At 36.5% G+C, this 19,638-nt stretch overlaps 1 protein-coding gene across 4 annotated transcripts in view; it reads left to right on the top strand.

Annotated features, from left to right (window-relative positions):
• The window catches only part of LOC126095349 (transmembrane protein 131), a 345,609-nt gene extending 335,073 nt beyond the window's left edge, over positions 1 to 10,536 (top strand). For all 4 annotated transcript variants that reach the window (XM_049910154.1, XM_049910155.1, XM_049910153.1 and 1 more), the window contains exon 25: positions 9,624 to 10,536. In XM_049910154.1, coding sequence (XP_049766111.1) covers positions 9,624 to 9,713 — 90 coding nt within the window. In that variant the 3' untranslated portion in view covers positions 9,714 to 10,536. The remainder of the gene's footprint in view (positions 1 to 9,623) is intronic.
• Positions 10,537 to 19,638: the final 9,102 nt, after the last annotated feature.

Here is a 19,638-nt window from a genome sequence, read left to right as displayed (position 1 = left end):
TCAGCTTCCAAAAACTATTACACACAGCTGCTACAACCAAAAATTTTTAGTTCTCGAAGAGATATCCTTCGATCAACACTGTCTCAGAAATCTATTCTAATAGGCAGATGAGATGTATCACTTCATGTCTCATCTACGAATTTTCTTAAGATATCACACATTGAATATATCTGGGATTTGTTGCTTGATAACTTGCGCATAATATTCATCCACTTTGTTCTCTCATAAATTTGCTCATTCAGTCATCTATTCATTCATTGTATTCTACAGAGGAAGACAAGAGTGGATGGTGAGTACTACCTTTGTGAGATGAAATACCACATATTGCTGGTAGATACATATGATTAGGGAAAATTGGAAAGGAGGGGCAGGTCCCTCAAGCATTAGGTTGTCAATAGAACTCAGGCAAAACACGTGGAAACTATACAAATAAATCATGTATGGCCTTTGCTGTTTTAATGTTATGATGCTGCAGCCAGTTTGTGTGTGTGTGTGTGTGTGTGTGTGTGTGTGTGTGTGTGTGTGTATGACAGTTTTTGAATGAATTTGTTGACAAATGCTGAAACAATTCAGTAGTGTAGAATAAAATTAAAAACTTTTATTCCACGTGAACAACATTTGCATAAATGATGATTCCTGTCTTGTAATTTATCACATAGTCAAATTATCTGTTACCTAAGCATGTTGACTGATTCATCCAGCGGCTGCATACTGTCCCTTGCTTCCATCACAAACACTCACAGGATACAGCCTCAGTTTTTTTGTCCAGCCTCAATTTTTTTGTCCAACCTATAATAAATTTGTATTCAGCAAAACTCATTTTACCAGTCTTTAATATTGATAAACTGTGGTGAATTGTCTTTCATTAGAAAGTCTAAACTGTAGGCTTCTTACATTACACTACTGCTCACCAGGCAAGTGGTTGAAATTGAATATGACACCAAGCATCAGACAAGTAAATATCACCTAACTTAGGAACCTTGTGGAATGTAAAGAAAAATTTAATAAAGATTTGGCTGTTGGGAACTGAATGATAGCTATGGAGGTGTCAATTCAAATCCAGATGGCAGTTATTTGGTGTAATTTGTTTGATTATTTAGGAATAACAAGTGTTTATTTGTTGAAAAACAGTGGGTTATTGAACATCTATACTTTAACACTTAACAACGATAAAAATCATTTCCATTGCAGCGAAGAACACACACACACACACACATTATTGCACAACTGTCATTGTCGAACAGCAAATAATGATTTTCTTGATAAATCCACAAGCTGATTTTCTGCTTTTGCTCTTGAAAAAAAGTGAAATTTGCTATTCTGTCCACTCGTAGGCAAGGTTTCAAATCCTTTAGTTGTCAAAGTTCAGTTAAAAGTCTCTTCATACAAACAATTCCTCATGCTGCTTCACTCGCCGCTGTAACTTCAGCTTCTGCAGTAGAGACTGCAACTGAAGTTTGTTGCTTACTTGTCCAGCTGACAGGTGCACCAGATTACAAGCAAAGAACACCTGAAGTGTATCATCCATTCTCTAAATCATCTCCATGATTGGCATCACTATAACAGTCAAGAATGCTTTTGTCTTCACTGCTTTTTTAATTTATCACATAGTCAAATGTATCTTTTACCAAAGCATTATTTAATAGCAAAAGATTCTTTTTACCTTTATTACATCACACACTGTCAGAGTTTCCTGACTTCTATGTACTACTCCTACAGCATATGCTATGTCTGGTCTTTTCCCACACATCAAGTACATCAAGGATCCAACTGCTCGCCTACATGGATATTGAGTGTTGATAAGGTTCTCTTCCATGGCATCGTCCTTGATAATTGGAGTTGTAACAACTCTACAATCACTCATGCCAAAGTGCTCCAAAACCTTCTTGCTGTAGCACATCTTACTGATTTGAATGGATCCATCTTCTTTTCTCTCAATTTCCGATCCAAAGAAATAAGATGCCAGGTTTGATTTTATTTTGAATTCTCTTGCAAGGGCTTCAATAAATTTTTTAAATTCACTACCATTGTTGCCACAACAGTCCGTCATCAATACAGCATATGAAAAAAGTCATGTAAGAACTTTTATGTCTCATAAAATGGGAGGTATGAACTTCACTTCTCTTAAATCCTAATTCCATGATGTAATTAGTGGATCTCCCATTCCAACAACAGGATGCCTGTTTCTGGATGTATAAGCTATGCCTGTTTCTGGATGTATAAGCTTTCTATTAATCAACATACTTTTCTAGAACCATTATTATAATCTTCCGGCTGTTTCCTTCACGTCACCACAGAGGAAGCACCAGTCACATCTATTTCTGCAGTGTTCATATTCTGTTGGGCTGCAACACTGAGTAATGTTTGTATAGACAACATCTTCACCCTAGGGCTGAAAGTTTGTTCATAATCAGTCCCTCTGTTTTGAGAAAACCTTTGATGACCAATCTTGCTTTTGAATCTGTCATCCAATCCATCAGCATATGTCTTCAGTTTGTAGAACTGCTTAAGTGGAATTGCCCTTTTGCAAGGAGGTAAATCTTTCAAAGTCCAAGTTCCATTTTCTTGATGTGGCACCATTTCTTGATCTATTGCTGCTTTCCAATCATGTCGTTGACTCGAATTAATGGCGTCATAATGAGATTTTTGGTTCCTCATAGGTCATTAACTGCATTACATAGTCTTATAATCTTTTTGGACATTTCAGCATTAAATGTTCACACAGTTGCAAACTAATTATTTCATCTTGAGATTGTTCTAATTTCTCTTCAGTTTCATCCTGTAAATTATCGCAACTGTAGAACTCATTTTCTCTTGGAAAACTAGATTTCACTTTGCTCTCAGTTTTGTCTGATGGGTCTTGTGACTTCTGATGAAGGAGATCAAGATCCACAGGAATTACTGGACTTCCATTTTGCATAATTTACTTTTCAAAAGTAACTTCCCCTGATCTCATTAGCTTGTGATTTTCTTCATGCCAAATCTGATAACCATCATCATGCCTATAGTCAATTAGCCCTTTTACTGTTTTGATATATTTTCACCTTAAATTGTTTTGGAATGTGAACATAACATTTAGACCGTAATATATGTAGATGCTCATTCCAGGCTTCTTTTGATACCATATTTTGTATGGAGACAGCCCTAGAATACTGGAAGGCCCCGTTCAATTCAGGATGTATGCTGCAAAAATTATCATTTTAGCCCAAAATGATGTAGGAATGTTTCCATGAGCATGCATCATAGCCCTGGCTGTTTCAAGAAGAATTTGGTTTTTTCTTTCATTTTGCTATGGAGTGTATAGCATAGTGGAATGTTGGATTATTCCCTCCTCCTGTAGAATGTCCCTTGTCTGCTTATTGTTGATCTCTCCTCCATTATTGCGTAAGATTTTTTTAATTGTATGTCCAGCAGTCTTTGCTTAAGTTATAAATTGTCCTAGTGTATTAGGAACTTCTGATTTCTTCCTTGATAAAGTAAACAGCTCAAAATTTACTGAAATCATCTTTGGCTGAAACAAAGTAGCAACACCCAGACTTGACAGTTTTGAAAAGGACTGGAGACATCTATATGAGTCAACTCTCCCAGTTCAGAAGCTCTCTTCTGGCTGCCAAATGGAAGCCAATGTGCTCTACTGTAAATATTGCCTTCACAGGGGTCATAATCCAATCCCAAGATGTTGGAGATCAACATGTTTATTTTATTATACAATTGTAGTAAGTTTTCTCATCCGATTTCATTTACTTCAGCAGGAGTAGGAGGTTTAATGCTTCACATCATTAAGGTAACTAGTCCTCCATAATGGTCACATTTGCCAACTAGTTTTTTGACTTCACCAATTTGAAAATTTCTGTTTTGTATAAAAATGTACTTTTTGGATTTTTATCTTGTGCCGCTAAGACAGAAAATAGATTCTTTTTAATTTTTGTTACATATCACACATCACTCAAAGGAATTTTGTGCCATTTTCCATTTACTGCTGCTACCATATCTGTGGTCCCCTTGCCAGCAGCCCCAACAGTATAACCATCCACTGATGTTACTATGTGATATGACTTGTGTTGCACCATTATCTACAAACCAGCTACCAGTATCACACTCAGATGACATAACAACAGACGTTTCAGCAAACAGAATCATGTTCATATTTGTTGTTTTAACAGCTTCCAACACATCACTTTTCTGAGGCTTTTTTGCTCGAACATGCGCAATCCACTTACAAAATTTCTTGATCACATGATACGCCTTCTTACAGTAATGATAGACAATTTTCATTTTCCTCTGAGGGTATTTAAAGCGTTGTTTTGGTGAGTTACTTAAAAGTGCCTCTTGAGATGTGGAACCTCCTCCTTTACTCTGCAAAGCTTTCTCATGTCCACAAAGTTGAATTGTCAAGTTATCAACAGTCCTATCAGTTTTTGACATAAGAATTCAGCTTTATTTTAATGAAAATACTCATCTTGTAGTGGACCTAAAATTATATAAATTGGGTAATTCTGGATGATTTTCAACATCTTTGGCCACTTCTTACTTCAAATCATTCCATACATTTTTCACATTTGATACATTAGTTGTTATGTTTTTATTAGAATGTTTCACAAATTCAAAGAATTGTAAACAGAGTTCATAAACTTTTATTTTCAGAAATATTGTCAAATAATTTAAGCAATTCTACCCATACTTCTCAGGATGTATTAAGACACATTATTTTCTGCAATGTTTCCTCTGTCATAGACATGGCTGATACAATTAAAGCATTGCTGTCAGCCTTAAGATAATTATTTAATGTGTTCTTATATGCCTCTTTTACTTGAGCAGTAGCACCTTCTGCAGGTTGTAAAGGTTTAACTAACCTACCTTCAACAATGCCAAACACTCCAAGCATACCAAGTAGACAGACATTTCCTTTGTATTTCCATGTACTCCAGTTTGATTGCCCTTTCAGTAAACCAGTGCTTATCACTATTGTTGAATCTAGAGTCGAAATTCACTAACTGACTCCAAAAGTTACTCTGACGTACGAAAGTCACAATACACTAATCTCAAAATTTACTTTTTGTTTATGTACAAAACTTACAACTTTTATTTCTTCAATCACTTTAAATTACACAGTATCATACCTGCACCCAGAAACTTTTAGATTATTTAGGAATAACACAAGTTTTTCTCTGTTCAAATACAATGGTTTATTACAAACATATTGGTTTATTAAACATACACTCATTAACACTTAACAGTGATGATAATCACTTCCATTGCAGCGAAGAACGTAAAACAGTACTTGTCTGGTAAGACAGAGAGATTTAAATGTCATTCAGGTTATTAAATAAAACTGTTCACAACACGAAACTTTAACGTATTTTGGGTTTAACGTGTTGGGATGCACTCACTAGTGTTATGTCCTTGCCTTGTTCTTCGTGCATTTTAGTCTCAATAACATTGATCATATCTAATGGGACGTCTACACAAACTAACCTTTTCTCTTAGATGCTACACATATATTAATGACAAAATTATATATCTAAAAACAAAGATGATGTGACTTACCAAACGAAAGTGCTGGCAGGTCGATAGACGCACAAACATACACACAAAATTCAAACTTTCCTAACAAACGGTTGCTTCATCAGGAAAGAGGGAAGGAGAGGGAAAGACGAAAGGATGTGGGTTTTAAGGGAGAGGGTAAGGAGTTATTCCAATTCCAGGAGTGGAAAGACTTACCTTAGGGGGAAAAAAGGACAGGTATACACTTTTTTCCCCCTAAGGTAAGTCTTTCCGCTCCCGGGATTGGAATGACTCCTTACCCTCTCCCTTAAAACCCACATCCTTTTGTCTTTCCCTCTCCTTCCCTCTTTCCTGTTGAAGCAATCGTTTGTTGGGAATGCTTGAGTTTTGTGTGTATGTTTGTGTTTGTTTGTGTGTCTATCGACCTGCCAGCACTTTCGTTTGGTAAGTCACATCATCTTTGTTTTTAGATATATTTTTCCCACGTGGAATGTTTCCCTCTATTATATTCATGACAAAATTATATAAGATATTTCTTGATTTATAATACAGAAACATTGTAAAAAGAAAGATTTATTCGTTTATTTATACCAGTTATATAGTATGAAATTACCTTGTTTCACTTCTAACAGGTAAATAGTTTTGAGGATAACGTGTTATCACAGGCGCCGACTCCATCATGGGGTCTGAGGGGGCCCAAGCCCCCTCAAAAATTCGTTTTGTTCGGTGGAGCTCCCCCAATAATTTAAGAAAATTGTTAGTTATATTAAGCTTTGTAAAATCAAAAAATTATGTTGAAATTTTTTATTTTCCTTGTTTGACGATAGTTGATACCCATTTGACCTATGGCAGTACCATCTAGTGAGCCAACCATAGTGCCATCTGGTTTTCCCCTTCAAGCTAGACAAGTTTCGTTCTTTGTAGTTTTTTCCCCCTGTGTGTTATCATCTATTGTCCAAGAATGACCTCATTAAGTTACACATAATAGCTCTTCACCAGTACTTATATAAATGCTTCCAGTTATGTCTGCTTGCTACCTTGTTTAAAAATACTTTGCTGCTTCTATCTAACTCTCTTTGTCAAAGGCTGTTGTCATAACCGAAGTCACAGTTAAAGCCCCAGCATCTTCGGAACTGTTCCAAATTACCAGAATAAAGGGGAAGGGGGAGAGAAAACTCCAGTTATTTCCTAGAAACTATTGCCACTTTATGTAACTAACATATTATTCTCTTTATGATTCACCATCATTTATTTAGGGCTGTATATACCTTTCAGGCTTTCATGGGCAGTATTTATATCATTTGTATGTTATAGTTTCATGGGTGTTTAGCCATGGCCAGGTAAAGGTTTCAGTGCCGATCATTTTATCTCCCAATGTTAGAGATATCATCAGAGTTTGTAACCAGAGAACCACTGAATTCAGTTCTCTGATACTTTACTTTTATCAAGACCCAGTCATTACTACACTACGATGTATAGAGGGGCCTGAAAAATTCAAAACCTAAGAACAACTTTAAGAGAAAATAAGATAGCTGCAAATAAGATAAGTTATAGGCTTGGGTACTAAATAAAGCAAGTGTCACCAAATCTTCTGCAGTACAAGGTTCATAATGCATTCTGGCGCAACTCTGTGATCTATGGCAGCATTCAAATGGCATCACAACCCAATGTAAATTGGTTTTGTATGAAAAATTTGGCTTGTTGAGTTTGTTTGAGTTCAAAAGTCAGCTAAAGAAGCCTTCTTCGGAGGATTTCTCCAGAACCCTTGCTCAGACCATAGCCTAATTCCCATAAAACTAAAATCATCTTACCTGTACTTTACTAAAATCTGATCCTCCTCTTGAGATAGCCTCACTAAGACAATCCTCCCCAATAAATCCTCTTCACCAGGGTCTGAGCAGAAACATGGGGGGAGGGGTTTTCTAGTTATGGGAAACTCCAATAAATATTAGCTGTGATATGGAACCCTTTAGGAAGATAGGGTAAGAGCCAGGAAAAAAACTAAATGTGTGCCCGGTATGCCTGCCATGTGGCCTCATCTGAGAGGCAGAGGAAGCTCTGCCTGTGGCTATTGACAGGAAAAAAAATTCAATGTGTGCCCGGTATGTCTGCCATGGGGTCTCATCTGAGATGTGGAGAAGGCTCTGCCTGTGGCTATCAAGGGTTCAGGGTGCAGTCATCTGCAGCTTGTGGCTCATTTTGGCACCAATGATGTCTGTTGCTTGGATTCCGCGTCCATTCTCATTTCATACGGGCTACTGGTGGAAATGGTGAAGGATGTTAGCCTCTCTCGTAGGTTACGATCAGATCTCACAATTTGCAGTATCATGCCCAGAAATTGATTGGGAGACCTTTTGTTTACAGCCGAGTAGAGGGTCTCAACCAGAGGCTCCATCATTTCTGGGATGGACTTGATTGCAGAATTCTGGACCTGGGTTATGTGGTGGAGAATTGTAGGATTCCTCTTGATAGGTAAGAAGTGCACTACACAAAGGAAGCATTTACTCAGGTAGCAGAGTACTTGTGAAGTACTGCCGTATCAGGTCATATTAAAGGAAGACATCAAAGAAATTCAGACGTGTGCTGCTGAATTTGTTTTGAGTAGATTTGATCTGCATGCAAGTGTTATGGTAAAATTTAGAGGATAGGCAGATGCAGCTGACTGCAGAACAATTTTCCTGCCGCCAATGTACATTTCATGTAAGAGACCACGAAGACAAGAGAATTTAGAGCTCGGTTGGAGGCATATAGACAGTCATTTTTCCCATGATCCATTTGTGAATGGAATAGGACAGGAAATTACTAGTAGTGGTACAAGGTACCTTTTATACCATATCATGGCTTGCAGAGTATGTATATAGACCTAAATCTAAATTCTCCCTACCGTTTTTCCACACTTAAAAACATTGATGGTTACTACGTGTGACGTTATACATCAGATATAACCTCTGTTTCAGTTGATTTGTTTGAAGTTTCATTTCATCTTTCACTTAACAACACAAACTGGTCATCCATGTACAACCAGACATTGTTTAATTTATCAATATTCGTTTGTGGCTGAGCTGTTACAAGTGCATTAATTTGCTGATACTCTTCCTTTATAAATTATATTTTGTTTACTAAGTCTAGATTGGCTTACTTAAACTGTAAATTATTGTTTTCTTTTCATCCAAACCAGCTAACTGCGGCACCGTGAGTTGTAAAGAATCTCTCTTGGGTGGTTGCTCTCCACTGTCTTCCCAGTTGTCATTTAATCACTCTTAGAAAATACGTAGTTCTGTGCCGTATCATTAATGCAGATAATAGTTACTTGAGATTGGAGCAAGTATACTGTGCAATATGACCAGTTCCAGCTCAATAAATATCTTTTAACTATAATTACTTTTGAAATAACACTAAATTGGATCACTTATCCTTAAAATTAAATAATCCTCGGCATAAAGTTGGCACTGATGGCCTATCTGCAGCTGTATCTTTTCATGCCCATTCTATTTCAGATTACAAACACCGGTACTTATGATGCCATCATGCATAATTTACAAATGAATTAAAATCGTCTGCATACATATGACTGCCAATGGATTGGATTGTCAGTACATCAAGCCAAATACATGTTGTGGTACTGTTTCTTCTGACACCAGATACAGCATCCCTTCATTTATAATATTTATGAGAGAGTGAGAGTGTCAGTTTTTTTTTTCACAGTAGAGGTCTTGCTCTCAATGTATTGAAATTTAAGTACTCTTAGCTACAAGTGTCATTAATGTGTGATTATAGATGTACCGGACATGATGATTTTGAACTCAGTATGTTAGAGGTTAAGTGGGCATAAGTCTAATTTCAGCAGTTCTGATATGAGACCATGTTTGTAATACATGCACACTGCTTCATCTGTGGAAGAGGTCAGCTCTAGTTCTAGGGCAATTTAGGCAGTGCTAAAAGGGCACATGCCTATTTCACATTGCCTAAATCAATATATCTGCATTATGCAGCATGAAATATCAAGTGTGAGCTGTCTTGCTTCTGATGTCACATGTATTGCCTATATTCAAATGTACGTGTGAATGAGCCATTTATTAAACATGCTGTTTGAGTCATAATAAAATTTTATGTTTCAGAGAGGCCTTGGTTTTGATCCATTTACATCTTTAAACGCTATTTGGTTTCCACGTCCAGCTGAATCTTGGAACCCTCCAGCTAACAACTAAATCATTCGGCAAGAATACAGGTTTTGGCGCTGGTGGTACATTCACTACATTTCCACTAGCAATAGAGAGATGCTACTCCATTTACACATTGAAGTCAAAACATTAAAATTTATCAAACTGTATCATGGATATGAAAAGCATGTAATTTGTTTCCCTTGCACTATAAAAACAGATTCTCTAAGTTTCTTTGAATTTAATGTGAATATCTGCAGAATTTTTGTTTGTTTACCATCTTGAAGTTTATAATAATGAGGAATTGTTTTATTTTAATTTCAAGTGAGTGTTTGTTGCACACTTGGTTTATTTCCTCTTAATCTCACTTTTAAATGCAAAAGAAACCCTGCCTTCTTGCGCATAGACGATTATATTTAAAATAAACTATGCTAGAGAAGAAATTAAAAACTGAAACTGACAACAACTGAGAGTTGGAAAATTCAGTATTTGTAATTTGACGTTCCCCTCATTTGATTGGAAAACTGCATATTTTTTCATTATCATGTTACTAAAAGCACTGTATATGGTTGTGTGTCACTCAGAAATGTAATTTATTTTTTTATTTTTATTTTTTGAGCGTTATTTGCAAAATAATTATTGTGTTTCTAATGTTTGTAATACTTAAATCCTGTGTTCATTGTGTACCATGTCACCAAAGAATGTACAAATTAATTTTGTGCAGTGAATCTTGACTGCAGAAATGTCATATCCTTAAGACTGGCACATGGATGGTCTCTTGGAGAAAAAAAAGAAAGAAAGAAACAAAATAAAAAATGCCATTTATGTGTCATGAGGGATAAATTCAAAATAAAAACATTTTTTTATATGATCTGTTGTTATTCTGTTTATCTTTTCCCAGAGGCAGTCGGTAGTATTTTGCATGTAGAGCTAAGACATATATAATAACCTAAAATTCACTGTCTCCCTTGCCCTGTTTGTCCTTTGTTTCTCTTTGCAAACAGTGAATTCATTTTCTGGTATATGTATTGTTTCGTATAGCGGCATAGTTAATGGTAGAGGGATTAAATTGACAGCTACAAAAAGTTCCGCAGGTAGATATTTTCGCAGGTTCATAACAACATATCCAAGTGCTATGTAGTTTCTCATACAAGAAATATTTGATTTAAAAAGTGATAATATGTCTGCATTAAACATGTAAAGCAAAAAACCAAGAAGAAGTCAACAGAAATTTATTAATATCTTAAGACAATAAGAGCTCTTCTCTCTAATAACTGAAGATGGAAAATTGTAATCTAGTGTCCCACTGACTGAAGTGTCACTAAAAATGCAGCTAGGACCTGAACAAATCGTCTAGACATGTGCCTGAAGCAATTCCGTGAATTCATGTGTAATGTAATCAGGACTTCTGAATAAGGATTTGAACGATCAACTATTTGTCTTGCTCTTCAGTATCCAGCCGAGTGCAATTGTTGATGAAATAGTATTATTTTGACAGTAGAATGAGCATCTTTGCTACATTGCACCTCCTTTATACTCTTTATCAGCTCCTACCACATATTCTGCTTCCAGCCAGTGTAACTTTGAGTGGTAGGGGGCTGCAATTGCCAAATGCTGGTAGCAAAGTCTGCTCCCTCAGTGCCTCTGCCACCTGTGTCAGGTGCAGAAGTCACTCAGGGCTGACGTGATTTCATTGTACTGAGTCTGTGTCCCAACCTTACTTAGATTGAAGCCACTCTCTCTATTTATCAGACAATCAGCCACTCACATCTCAACAGATTCCTTTAAGACATAATCCTCTAAAAGAAGAGGTTTATCTTAGCATGTTTGCTTGTTCTTATTTCATGAAATCCCCTGTTGCTTGCAGTGTTGTGCAGCCGCATATTTTGTGAGAAACCTTTTTTTGACTTCTCACACAGTACTGCATTTACATTGAATATGATAGACACCTGGGCTATGGAGTCTCATGTCTTTTTCACAGAACCTAATAGTGCTTGCATTTTTGGATGATGATGTGAAATGCTTTCAGTGTTATGCTGAGCTAAATTCTGTCCTTTTTTCCTTATTATTTTCTGTTTGCTGGGTTGGTAACTTCTGCCTAAAGGCACATCAGATTTGTGTCTTGCCATATCCATTCTTCGTGGATCTGCTTGAGCTCTGTTGATAGGCTTTCTTGATCATACACTGCATGGACCTTGTGGACCAGTATCTGGAGCACACCCTCACAATGCTAGGGATGATGCCAGCTGGCACAAGTCAGTGTGGGTGGCTTTGCTGTAGACACTTTCCCCGTAGTGCCAGGACATAAAAAAGAGGAGCTACCTTTCTTTTCCAACCCCACAATGACTCTGATGCTGGGGTGTAGTTTTCAGATTTTGGGGGAACTACTCAAGCCTTTCACGCCCCTGTAGCTGTACACCAAGTGTGTCACCAACATATATTTTTCAAAAGTTTTTCTTCCAAATCTTCCATGAATAAGCTTGCCACTACTGATGAAATAAGACACCTTGTGCCAATGTCCTCTGTTTGTTCATAATAATCACTCCTTGTGGGCAAGAATGTATGTGTAAGAGGAAATTTGAAGAGGTTAGGCATTGTGGGACTGAAGCTACATGGTCAGCTTGAGGGAATCGCAAAGCAGCACCTTGGTGAAAAATGAGACCACATCAAAGTTCAATATAATCTCCTGGTTTGAAGGCATTGTTATTGCAGCTACCGAATGAAATTTACTGAGTTTCTGATTTGATGCTGACATTTACTGACATAGGGACTTAATACTGCCATCAGATGTTTGGCCAGCTGTTACATAAGTGTGCCTGTGGTGCTTACAACAGACCTTAGAGGAATGTCTTGTCTGTGTAGTTTGGTAAGCCGTAGAGCCAATAGTGATAACAGCAGCACATGATCAAAGCTTTTTGATACTTCCCTTCCCTTAGGCAGGGACTGGCACTGAGTCTTGACGGTCTTCCTTTTTACCATCTTGGTCAGGTCTCCTTTTAATTTTCTGTCTGCTGGGTCATCGAGTAAATTATACATTTTGTGATTGTATTCTGATAGCAGAAGTGGTACAATGGCATTTCCCGTGGCTGCAGGTATAATGACTATTTCAGGATCTTTCTGTAGTTCTGCTTTCGTGATATTTGTCTTTGGTGGAGTGACTCATGAGTACATGGCACATTGCCCACTGTATTCCTTCCACACCTTTGCTGGGGAGTGCACAGATAACTTGTTCTGTACAACTGATTAAATCTGAAGCTGAGTTGGTGTTGATGCAAAATTGAGTTCTTTCTTGATAACTGATTTTGCACAGTCATCCGTCTCTTTTTCCCGTGAAACTGACTACATTACTTGTTGCGGCTGTTGTTGTTCTGTTGCAGGCAGATGCTTGAACTTGGTGACTTGTTTGATTGTAGTACTGCACAGAGATTGGTCAACTCCCAAAAATAAGGCGAGAGTATGGAGGCCAAGCAGTACAAAGAGCTGAATATAAAAACATGAGAGCAACACAAACAGTTGGTTCAGTGTATAAGCTTAAGATGAGCTGTACTGATAAGTTTAACGTATGAGTCCCAACAATACCAAAAAAATATACAAGTTTAAAAATTTCCACGAAATTAACCTTTATCAGCACAGTAGGCAATGAATGCAAGAAGAAATTGGCAAAAGTAAACATCCAACTGTTTTAAGGCGGTGGGCTCAAGTTGGAATATAATCTTAACATTTTCCACAAAATTAATCTTTATTGTTGTAATAAGCAACAAATGCAAGAAGAAATTGACAAGAAGTAAACAGTCAGTTGTTTTAAGATGGTGGTTTCATTTTGGAACCACTGGTACATCAGACATAACATTTTCAACCACACATCATTTCAAGTAGTATATTTGAAAGTAGATTCATATTTTTTCTGGGCACAATTCCACATCTTGAAACTTCCATGAACCCATAATACCTAAAACGAATTGCAGTCAATAACAAGCAAAAATGGGCCTGAAATTTAATCAATTTTGTATCATAACTACATACTGCCCCAGTGGTTCCATTTCGAAACTACTCATAATGTAGCAGTATTTTTTTAAAAAAAGCAAACAGAAAAGAAAGAAAGAAAAGACACATGGCGTAGTCTCCTACAATCATGCACGTAGCACAGTCTTCACACTGACTGGTACTTTGAATGCTGTAAGTGCTCTTACAATGTACTTTATTCAAAGTAGTACCTCAGTATACAGTAGATCTCTCTGACTTGCAAAGCATCAGTGGTTTCATGCTGAAGGCACTGGTACTCTAAAATGAAATCAGTAAAATGGTGGTTTCTGGCAGAAACCAGTGGTACTCAAAGGGTTAACAGCACTCTTTAACAATTAGCTCATGTAATGACAGACCATTACTTTGTATCTAATGTATAATCAGTACCAGATTTAAATTTCCCTATCTAAATGTAGCAAGTTTCTTCGTAAATGCCTTTTATGTGAACTGGAAATACATGATGCATTTCTGGAAACTACAAGAAGATTGGACTTCATATCTTAGCCCATATTACACTGTTGAGATCTTGTATGAAAGAGCTTTTGTAAAATCTTTGACACACTGCAGGGGAATTTTCATTATATCCTTTGTGAAAAACTCATCATGGTTTTTGCAAAAGCTTGAACAAAGCTCTTTTACAGTTTAACATATGTCTCAGGGTTTCTGTTCTCCCATGCAAAAAACCATATCATGTTTTAGAGTTGCAGAGAGCTCATTCTTAGAAATTAAATCTTTTATGTCTAGAGAACTGTTGTTTCTTGCATGGTGCTTACTTGCAGAGGCAACTGAATTATATCTGATTGTTACTTAGTTTATCTGAATGACCCAGTCATTTTCACGGATTAGGCTACACATGAAGAGTGATAATCGAAAACTTCATAAGTGCAATTTTTTCTGCAAAATGCGTTTTCAGTGCTATTGTGGTCTTAGCACTGTGATGCATGTCCCTAGACTTGATCCAGGTGTCACACGATGGAGACAGCTTTTCAACCATACGTTAATAGATGGGCAAGCTGCAGTTCCCTTTGGAGTTCTAAAATTTAGAAGATGCGAGTAGTAGTTTCTGTTGACTACAGTTCTGCCAGTTAAAAACTTAATGCTATATATCTCTGTTTGTGTTATCACAAATAAAATGTGGTGCTTCGGTATTATGATTCTTTGAACAAAAATGTTCTTCCTGCTACATTATCAAAAGCTGAGATTTTTTTGAGGCTGTAGCTCTGTACAAAATATAAGATAATTTGTGCAAACAAGAAAACAGCAACCAGTCATTGTTAATAGTGCTATTTATTTTGCACAAATAGCACTGTTACTGGTTTCAAACTGACAGGTTCATCTTAAATGTGAACTGCCATCTGAATATGAACCTGTCAATTTGTTTGTGGCTGGTTGCTGTACCTTTCTGTGCAAGAATTTCTTACTGACACTTACAACCAGTCAATTTGCTAGTATGGCACTTACAATGTTCTTAACCCAATCACATCATATGACAATCTGTAGTCACAGAGAAAGAACATAAGTGGATGTGCGTAGATTAGATTAGGTTAGATTAGATTAATACTAGTTCCATGGATCATGAATACGATATTTCGTAATGATGTGGAACGAGTCGAATTTTCCAATACATGACATAATTAGGTTAATTTAACAACATACTTAAGTTAATATAACAACTTTATTTTTTTGTGTGTTTTTTTTATTTTTATTTATTTTTTTTTTTATTTTTTATTATTTTTTTTTTATAATTTTTTTCTTAATTTATATCAAAAAATTCCTCTATGGAGTAGAAGGAGTTGTCATTCAGAAATTCTTTTAATTTCTTCTTAAATACTTGTTGGTTATCTGTCAGACTTTTGATACTATTTGGTAAGTGACCAAAGACTTTAGTGCCAGTATAATTCACCCCTTTCTGTGCCAAAGTTAGATTTAATCTTGAATAGTGAAGATCGTCCTTTCTCCTAGTATTGTAGTTATGCACACTGCTATTACTTTTGAATTGGGTTTGGTTGTTGATAACAAATTTCATAAGAGAGTATATATACTGAGAAGCTACTGTGAATATCCCTAGATCCTTAAATAAATGTCTGCAGGATGATCTTGGGTGGACTCCAGCTATTATTCTGATTACACGCTTTTGTGCAATAAATACTTTATTCCTCAGTGATGAATTACCCCAAAATATGATGCCATATGAAAGCAATGAGTGAAAATAGGCGTAGTAAGCTAATTTACTAAGATGTTTATCACCAAAATTTGCAATGACCCTTATTGCATAAGTAGCTGAACTCAAACGTTTCAGCAGATCATCAATGTGTTTCTTCCAATTTAATCTCTCATCAATGGACATACCTAAAAATTTGGAATATTCTACCTTAGCTATATGCTTCTGATTAAGGTCTATATTTATTAATGACGTCATACCATTCACTGTACGGAACTGTATGTACTGTGTCTTATCAAAATTCAGTGAGAGTCCGTTTACAAGGAACCACTTAGTAATTTTCTGAAAGACAGTATTGACAATTTCATCAGATAATTCTTGTTTCTCAGGTGTGATTACTATACTTGTATCATCAGCAAAGAGAACTAACTTTGCCTCTTCATGAATATAGAATGGCAAGTCATTAATATATAATAAGAACAACAAAGGACCCAAGACTGACCCTTGTGGAACCCCATTCTTGATAGTTCCCCAGTTTGAGGAATGTGCTGATCTTTGCATGTTACGAGAACCACTTATTTCAACTTTCTGCACTCTTCCAGTTAGGTACGAATTAAACCATTTGTGCACTGTCCCACTCATGCCACAATACTTGAGCTTGTCTAGCAGAATTTCATGATTTACACAATCAAAAGCCTTTGAGAGATCACAAAAAATCCCAATGGGTGGTTTTCGGTTATTCAGATCATTCAAAATTTGACTGGTGAAAGCATATTTGGCATTTTCTGTTGAAAAACCTTTCTGGAAACCAAACTGACATTTTGTTAGTACTTCATTTTTACAGATATGTGAAGCTACTCTTGAATACATTACTTTCTCAAAAATTTTGGATAAAGCTGTTAGAAGGGAGATTGGGCGGTAATTGTTGACATCAGATCTATCCCCCTTTTTATGCAAAGGTATAACAATAGCATATTTCAGTCTATCAGGGAAAATGCCCTGTTCCAGAGAGCTATTACACAGGTGGCTGAGAATCTTACTTATCTGTTGAGAACAAGCTTTTAGTATTTTGCTGGAAATGCCATCAATTCCATGTGAGTTTTTGCTTTTAAGCAAGTTTATTATTTTCTTAATTTCAGAGGGAGAAGTGGGTGAGATTTCAATTGTATCAAATTGCATAGGTATGGCCTCTTCCATTAACAGCCTAGCATCTTCTAATGAACACCTGGATCCTACTATATCCACAACATTTAGAAAATGATTATTAAAAATATTTTCAACTTCTGACTTTTTGTTCGTAAAGCTTTCATTCAATTTGATGGTAATGCTGTCTTCCTCTGCTCTTGGTTGACCTGTTTCTCTTTTAATAATATTCCAAATTGTTTTAATTTTATTATCAGAGTTGCTGATTTCAGACATGATACACATACTCCTGGATTTTTTAATAACTTTTCTTAATATAACACAGTAGTTTTTATAATTTTTGATAGTTTCTGGGTCACTACTCTTTCTTGCTGTCAGATACATTTCCCTTTTCCGGTTACAAGATATTTTTATACCCTTAGTAAGCCATGGTTTGTTACAAGGTTTCTTACGAGTATATTTAACTATTTTCTTGGGGAAGCAGTTTTCAAATGCATTTACAAAAATGTCATGAAATAAATTATATTTTAAATTGGCATCAGGTTCACGGTACACCTCATCCCAGTCTAACTGCTGTAGGCTTTCCCTGAAATTTGCAATTGTTAAATCGTTGACTGAACGTACTACTTTGGAGGACTGTTTAGTATTGCTGAATGGAGCTATGTCATATATTGTAACCAGCTGTGCACCATGATCAGAAAGACCATTCTCAACAGGCTGAGCATTTATCTGGTTAAACTTATCTTGGTCTACAAAGAAGTTATCTATCAGTGAGCTGCTATCCTTTACCACCCGAGTAGGAAAATCAATAACGGGTGTCAAATTGAAAGAACCGAGTAATACTTCAAGGTCATTTTTCCTATTACCCTCTTTCAGAGAATCTACATTGAAGTCCCCACAAATAATAATTTGCTTCCCCCTGTCTGACAGATAGCACAACAAGGCAGTGTAATAAGTGTGGTGTTTCTCTACATTCAGAAGATTGTTTAAAAATCTACTATACCCAACAGTCATACTAGCTGATAAATAAAACAATCATACTGACTGCTATGTATTAGATTTGATTTCACAGGAAGCACTGGAGTATTTGTATATGATGTCATTAGGTTAATAAAGTGTTCAGTTTCTAATTCATCTCATTATTTTATGTGGTAAGCAGCATAATTCTGTGGTATCTCAGTTTTTTGATACAAATCTGTTACATACCAACAGAGATGTTTTTTAGTTCTCCTGACAAATGTCGGATTTGACACTTAGAACATCTTCATATATCTGGGGATTTATCTCTTCATGGTAGATTATATTTTAATATCATCAGTGACATACCCATTAGAGAATGGTAGAAGCCCTGATAAAGGCGAGAATGGCATAGGATTTTGGCCTCTGCAGTAGAGCACTTGCCCATGAAAGGCAAAGGTCCCTAGTTCAAGTCTCGATCCGGCACATGGTTTTAATCTGCCAGGAAGTTTCATATCAGCACACACTCCACTGCAGGGTGAAAATCTCATTCAGCTGTGCTTGCTGTTATTGCTGGCAAGTGACTGAAACTTTGGTGATGACTGATAATTTATTTTATGGAGCTTTCATATTCACACCCTTTGTCTTCTGTTAGACGTGACTTGAGCTGTTGGGCTGTGATATTCTAATTTACATGAAATGGCATTGTGATTCACACAGTCAAATGCCTCTGACAAGTAACAGAAAATACCTGCAGTGAGCAAATCATTTGATGAATCAAATATATTCTGTGTTAACTGCTTTCTCCATATTGGAACTCTTCCAAGATCCTAACTATATTGCATAACAATTGTGGACAGGTACATATGGATGACTTTTTCTAAGATTTTGGTCAGTCTACACCCAAACTCTGCAAACTGCTGTGAAGTGTATGGCAGTGAGTACTTACGATTGTACTACATCTTTGGGTTTCTTTCTATTCCATTTGTGCATGGAGTGTGGGAAGATAGACTGTGTAAATGTCTCCATTCATGCTGTAATCTTGCCTTTGAGGTCCCTACATGAGCAATATGTAAGCGGATATAATATATTCCTAGGTTCCTCACTTAATACTGTGCCTGGAAATTGGTAAGCAGACTTCGTTGTCCTCATGCAACTTCCAGTTCCAGTTTTTCATCATTTTCATAATGTTCTTGTATGAGTCATACATACCTGGGACCACTCGTGCTGCCATTCTGTGTATACATCCAATACCCCTTGTTAGTATTATGTAGTATGGGTCCCAAAAACTTGGTCAAAATTCTGTGGTGGGTTAATTGATGTTTTGTAAGCTATCTTCTTTGTAGACTGACTGCATTTGCTCAGTATCCTAGCAATTAACTGAATTTTGCCAACCACTGTACCTAAAGTTGACATGAGAGTGAGTTGCAAGTGTGTTGTCTTCATTAGTGGGATCATGTAGGGGAGGTCAGTTTGCTGCACACTAAGGAAGGTGATACAGTGGCAAGAACCTCTTCTTGCATTTGGAGGGTGATTGTTTAATTCCCATTCAGCCATACAGATTTAGATTTTCCTTAACTCACATAAGGGAAATGCGTGCTTTACAAGTTCCATTAAAAAGAGTACTGCCAGTTACCTTTCCTCTCAGAGCTTGTATTTGCTCTGTAATGACTTCATCATCAGTGGTAT

This window comes from Schistocerca cancellata, chromosome 8 (genome assembly GCF_023864275.1).
Source record: "Schistocerca cancellata isolate TAMUIC-IGC-003103 chromosome 8, iqSchCanc2.1, whole genome shotgun sequence".
Lineage (NCBI taxonomy): Eukaryota > Metazoa > Arthropoda > Insecta > Orthoptera > Acrididae > Schistocerca > Schistocerca cancellata.
Note: the sequence above shows the minus strand (reverse complement) of the source record. Positions and strands in the feature narration are given on the sequence as shown.